The sequence below is a fragment of the Xiphias gladius genome, chromosome 5 (genome assembly GCF_016859285.1).
Source record: "Xiphias gladius isolate SHS-SW01 ecotype Sanya breed wild chromosome 5, ASM1685928v1, whole genome shotgun sequence".
NCBI lineage: Eukaryota > Metazoa > Chordata > Actinopteri > Istiophoriformes > Xiphiidae > Xiphias > Xiphias gladius.
In genome coordinates this window covers 3,858,696-3,865,308 of record NC_053404.1, presented here as the reverse complement: position 1 = coordinate 3,865,308, position 6,613 = coordinate 3,858,696, and the positions used below count along the sequence as shown (strand labels likewise).

General features: G+C 46.3%; 1 protein-coding gene across 3 annotated transcripts in view; it reads left to right on the top strand.

Moving 5' to 3' along the window:
* Positions 1-1,051: 1,051 nt before the first annotated feature.
* arhgap12b (Rho GTPase activating protein 12b) overlaps positions 1,052-6,613 on the top strand; it is a 58,548-nt gene continuing 52,986 nt past the window's right edge. For 2 of the 3 annotated variants that reach the window (XM_040126939.1, XM_040126936.1), the window contains exons 1-2: positions 1,052-1,727; positions 5,214-5,983. In XM_040126939.1, coding sequence (XP_039982873.1) covers positions 5,306-5,983 — 678 coding nt within the window. In that variant the 5' untranslated portion in view covers positions 1,052-1,727; positions 5,214-5,305. Of the gene's footprint in view, positions 1,732-5,213; positions 5,984-6,613 lie in introns of all 3 variants that reach the window. The other variant, XM_040126937.1, reaches the window with a different exon arrangement.

Genomic DNA, 6,613 nt, shown 5'->3' with positions numbered 1-6,613 from the left:
TCATGAGAGCATATGAATAGTCTAATCTTTTTTTTCCTTTATTGTTATAAAGATTGTTAATGTTTGGAAACTGGCTAAAGGTTTTTGAAAATAAATATAAAAAGCCTCAAAACTACCTATTAAAAGCTGCTTTTTTTAAATTTTTTATTAAATTGAATGAATGCGTCATGGTTTCCTGGAAAACGCACGGGTTAATAATGAGCTCTGTAGGGTGCTTACTTTCGATCATTTTCATATCCCAAAACATGCACATTATCTGTGCTTCAGTTTAACCAAAGAAGACAACAGGTCACTGAAACCAACACGCTCATGCCTGTCACTTGCCCCCTTCTACCAACAGGGTGTGACTGCACACAGATGGTCTCCTCTTACGCACGATGAGAAGTGATGTGATTAAATTACGGCGTAGACATTATTCTGAAATAATGTAGACTTGCAGTCTTATTGTCTGAGGCTAATGCCCGGGCTCCTGCGGTCTGAGCGCTCCCCACTGAAGACTTGCCGTGTTCCTGGATCACCCGAGCGCTAAATCATTCATGATCCAGCTTGGATGGTGAAACTCCCCGCTGTAATTGCCAGACAGAGCTCAGCTGAGGAGGAGGAGGAGGAGGAGCAGGAGGAGGAAGAGGGGGTGCGTCCATACATCTTTATCCTACAAAATTCATTTATGTTCTATGGCTTTAACAGTTTGAAAATGAAAATCCTGCCAAATAATGAGAAATAATGGCGCTCATATAAGAGGGGGAACTTAACCATGAAGTGAAATTTAAAAGATTTCCAGGTGATCTTCTGGACTCCGTCACAGAGCCCGGGGTGTGTGCGGGCCCTGGGTGGCAAGTGGCAAGCCGGGACGTGGGGCTCTGGACGCCGTCTCTCAGCGCCTGACATAGGTGCGGGGTGGGAGCGACAGACCAGCGTCTGCGGCGCTAAAGACCACAACTGCGACAAGCCGAACGGAAACACGCAGACCAGAAGCGGAATTTGATAGATTTCACCTTCACAATAAAAGCCCAGACTGACAACTTGCTTCTGTACACAAGTTTATTAAATTTAAAGTGTCATTAGATTTCATACGAGACAAAAACTGGACAGACCTTAAAGATGCATTATATAGCCCTTTGTGTATGCTTGTACTGACAAAATGTGTTAATTGGTTTTTGATCAAAGTTGTAGACGTGCTTTTATTCGCCATGCATATGTTGCTGATTGAGTTTATGCGTGACAGCTGCTGAAACTGTTCTCCTTCAGGGAAAGGGGTCATTCCAATAGCTGGCAACGAGCAAACATACAACGGGATCTGGCAACGGAGATCATACATGTATAAATGAACAGTATGGGGGAAATGATGCATTAAATTATCACCAGAATAATGGGGTAATAAAAAAAATTGTGTTAAGAAAATAACAAAAGAGGAAATTATTAACTACACCGGTCTAATTCTGGACTGTTCTTTTGGTTATTCTCACTTTGTTAGACTGTTTTTTTAAAAAAAACATAACCCCAAATAATCCAGGCAGGTTACAGGCTTTACCTTGACAGTTGCGACCGGATGCGCATCGTTTTACCGCACCGAACTTGACAAGGTGCAGAGAGGCGGGGGATTGCGAACAACCCGACCGACCGGAGGGTCTGCCGCGGACTCAGCCGGAGCAGCAGACGCCGAGAAATAGCTGGGGAAAGTTCCCCTCAACCGCCTCTCCGGAGAGACGCCGCTGGAGTTTCCAGAGGTTGGTACGTTTCATTTTTTTTGTGTGCGGCTTTTCCCCCGTCGCCTGGCCAGCGAGAGGCTATTGGCTTCCGTCGGAGTTACTTTGTTGCTATGCACGCCGTTGCAGATCCGAGGGTCGGTATCCGAGTGAACCTGCGGTGTTTTTGTCCAAGCACGAAGCCTCTGGACATTTTCATAGAAAACACTCCCACCGGTAAATTTACCGAGATTTGAACATCATTTTTTTTTTTTTGCTCGTGCTTGTTTTAGATATGTTCTCACCTGGGTAATTAAACATTCCACGTGATAGCATCGGTGTGTGTGTCACGCACCCACAGATTTGTTGAGCTTATTTTCTCGCGGTGTGTTAGGCTATTTGCCCCCGTTGGTGGAGGTGGGGGGTCTTTCTTAGGCAGGCACGTCCCTGCCCTTCCCTCGCTCCTGGGGATCCTTGGTGATGTCGAGTCGGAGCCCTTTGTTGCAAATGCACACGGATTAAACTCCTTTGTGTTGTATTTTTCTGCAGCCTGTGTGGGGCTGGAAGGGACCCTGCCCCCCATCTATGCCCCCCCCCTTCACCACCGCCATCCGCCCCAGGCATGCTCTGGCCGCACAGACCCCGAAATTTACACACTCAATCTGCTTGCTTTCAGGGCTTCTACAGTGCGCTATGAGAAAGGGAAAGTGTTTTCATGCAGTGCTCGTCCACATATGTGGCGAATACCAGGCACGGATGGACTGAAATGCAGCAGCACACGTTGGAGTGGATGCTGCTCGGCCACATCTGTTTTGAATGAAGCCCAGGGACAAAGGCGGTCCGAGTCTCAGGGTGTTTTGCTGCTAGAGAGGCTGGTCTGCAGATGTACGCAGACAAACGCATAGGTCGTGATGTCCGTGCTGATGCGTACCTTGGTTTCCTGCCAGCTACAGCCCGGATTTGAAACAAGGGTGCTATATCATAGTGCTTCGCTATAACGTCAATTATGCAAGTATATATTTTTAACTTAATGGCACTGATTTCTATACGTTGCTGAAATACAACAGCAGCATTTCACTACAGAGCCATGTGGGCAAGGGGCTCAACCATTTTATTTATTAACATTGAACATGTGTTGTGAGTGCATACATTCAAAATCTTTCATTAAAAAAGGGGCATCCTCTTCAAGGACCCCTGAAAGTCCCGCTTTGGGAAGCTCTGATAGATTCCCAAACAGCAAGGCGGGACATCAGAGCTGTGACATGCATGAATGCAGACAGACATGCAGTGTGGTCGTTCAGTCACTGCGGTGCTGAACTGTGGCAACCTGTTTCTAAACATGAGCGGCATCCTTTGAGTCTCTACAGAGCAACAAGTTGGCTCCCGCACTCCTCTGAGGTGTCGTTTCACTCAGACACCATGCGCTGCCGGGGATCCGTTTGCAGCAAAATTTAATCTCTCCGGACCCCACAGCTGATGTAATAGAGAGGGGGAGAGAGTGGAGTTGTGGGCTTGTACTATATTGGCTACTGCAGTCCTCTGAGACGGAGTCCGTTGTAATTTATGGTCAACAGTCATTTTTACTGTTGTGACTCAGTTATGGGCCATTGCCAAGGTGAGTGATGTCATGCTTCATTTCCAGAGAGATCTGTCTGGTTTCTGAGGTTTTCTTTGGGTTTTGATATGCCTCCAAAAAGACGATTAAAGTTACGCCACACTTGATCATTTAATTTCATATGCTTGGTTTTTTTGACTTGTCAGTTTAGTAAACAGGTCTTTGAAACCTTCTTTGAATTGTTTCGGGTTACACTGGTGTATATTCTGGAGTCGTAATCTTTTGGACGAGTGTCTCCAATTTAAGATGCTAATGTTATGAAGAGAATATGAGAAGCTGGTAATCCAACAGATAAAGTTATCTTTGTACAGATGAACAGTGTGACATGCTCATATTACGCCACAGCAGTATCACTTGTTACAGGTTTTATCCTTTTATCAGCGAAAACATTACACGCAGCTAAAATCAAACCAGAAACGCAGTCTGTTTTTAGTGTATGCAGGATGCAGTGACGCTGTGAACTTGCTGTGACGAGGTCGGGACGGTTTCTGTCATGCAACTTCATCGATAGTGCCGTTATCATGTACGTGACTTAAAGCTCTGACAGGCTCCTGACGACATCTCTGGATATCAATTCCTAGTACAAACACAAATTAAAACAGAAAGTGACTGTTTCTTGAGAGACGGTCATTCATGAAGGCTGGCACATGTGTTTGTTGACATCATGTCTGAAGCTTGTACTGGGACTGTCCCAGACTGGACTGCTGTTGGGCACACACACTAAAAGCCATGGCATGATGTAACACTGTGTGTGTGTGTGTGTGTGTGTGTGTGTGTGTGTGTGTGTGTGTGTGTGTGTGTGTGTGTTTTCATGGTGGTGAAACGGATAAAACAGAAACTATTTAAGCCCATTATGAACATGCAGCCCATCTCTCATGGGCTCCCACTCTTTCAGAGACTGGTGTCACCACCATAAGTCTATTCTTGGTGCATAGCTTTCAGTCTGAGCTTCAGAGTGTACGTACATATTTCTTTACATAAGGATGGACCCCTTATAGATTCAGCGGCATGTTCTCACGCCTCACTAAAATCACCTGCTTTTACTTCCTGCGCTTCCAGGATGTCGTCCATGGCGGCTGCTATTCCAGGGAGGAGGAAGCAGAATTCGATATGTAGGGAGTCGCGACTCAGTAGCAGCTCCTCTCTGTGGAAGCGTTCTGGTATTTATTGGTATTTAGGGATACTCTCTGACAGACGGATCAATGACAGGCCTCATCCCAAAACAAACCCTGCAGGAATGGCAAGGGCTCAGCTGTCCTCTGACTAACACACGCTGACTGTTTAATGAAATATCAAGAACATCACCCTTGGCTTTTTAAAGCTTTCTGAGTGTGTCTTGTAACTGCATTAATGAGTAATAATGTTGCAGAGCAGGACTCTATGAAACGACGCATACTTTATTTTTGGATGCAGTCTCCGGGGGGATGTAAGCTCCAGGGAGTCATCGCAGTCACTGGATTGCATGCAGGATCAGTGTGTGGGGTCATGTTGTCATCACCTTTAGCTCCGCAAAGGGTGATCAGGTTACCAGGCTGGATATCCTCAGTAGTCGTAGAGGTTGTCAGAACAATCAGTGCTGACTATCTGATGTGGTTTTTGATGATCAGAGGGAGGAGTTGTGGTTTTCTCCACTCAACTCATCAATAGAGTGTGTCTGTCTGGGGTAGATCATGTCATAATGTGGATGTATCACAGCAAAAGCACTTTGTGGTTGTGGTAATTATATGAGTAATAATGTGAAGTGTGACAGGTTGGGCAGTTTGTACCATGAAATGGGAGCATGTTTGCTTGGTTTGAAAGGAGTATGTTCATGTGTAATGAGTTTGCTAAGGGCCCTGTGCCCTAAAAAATATAGGTTGTGACATTTAGCTGAAAGAAAAAAAAAACTGTCTTATCTGTCTTATCTCCTGCAGCCCAGCAGTTCCCCCAGTCGGACATGAGGAGCCTTCCTGAACTGGGTTGCTGAAAAGTTGAGGTCAGAGTTCGAGCACTTTTTCCGGCAGTCATGGCTGACAGAGAGGGGCTGCCTATCGGCCCGGGCCAGGTCTACATCGAGGTGGAGTACGACTACGAGTACAAGGCCAAAGACAAGATGGTGGCTATCCGCCAGGGAGAGTGCTACATGCTGGTGAAGAAGACCAATGAGGACTGGTGGCAGGTGAAAAAGGAGGAGGGCACAAAGGCCTTTTACGTGCCGGCACAGTATGTCAGGGAGGTGCGCCGGGCGCTCATGCCTCCCCAGAAACCCAACTTGAGGGCCAAGCCCACTGTTTTGGATATTTGCCGGGCATCCAATGAAAACCTTAACAGACCCCAGCCGGAAATGTCCAGCTTTGGACGTCCATCGCCTTCCTCCACCCCGTCGCCATCCTCTGACCGTGTCACACCACCAGTTCTACCCAAGGATGCTAACCAAAACATGGGGAGTCCCCATCACTGCAAGGTTGTAGCTGAACTGGTACTTCTTCACAACAACAACAACCATCACCACGCCAACAATTCCACATTGCCACGGACACGGGCAGACTCGCCTCCGCTCAAAGTGGGGAACAACCATAACAGAAGTCCAGACAGTGACAGGACCTCCCCACCAAGCGAACTGCCAGGAGAAGGGCTGAACAAGCTTCGCAAGGATTCTGAGTCTGGGGACGAGCTGAGCAGTAGCTCAACAGAACACGTGCAGGTAAGTGTTTACTTTAGTCTGTTTAGAAATTGTGTCCTTCCAGATATGTTTCATTTGATGCGTTTGTGAATTTGCGAGTTCTTGCCTAGTTTAAGGGAATAATCTATGCAAAACTCAGTCATTACTAAAGTTTGTAGGGGCAGCGAACACAATGTAAGTTAGCTCCTGTAGTTCTTTCTTTAGAGTACTGATTCTCATGACGCCACTACTTTTGGCCCTTTCTTGTACTCTCAGTTATACCCACGGTTCCTTTCCTTTTCTTCCATTGTACATGGTTTATTTCCCACCCTCTGCTCATTTTTTTCTTTTCTCCTGGGCCAGCTGCAGATAACCGCCCTTTTCCCAGTCAGATTCTTTCATATGGGGATGTTAGAGGTTGCATGTTCTTTGCTCACAGTTTCATGCAAAGCTGCATTCATTCATCAGCTCCTACAGAAGTCTGCCTAAAACAATTCTGTGCCTCATTTACGAGATTTGACGAAAGCAGCAAAAATTGCAGGTGTTTATTAACATTTTCTACTGATGCCCTTGAAGCCTGATTTGTCTGGCTTGTACAGATGTGCAATTTTGTGGGGCGGCTGTTGCAGTTGGGTCATTAAAGACTAAATGGTCTGTTCACAGCTCCACTGT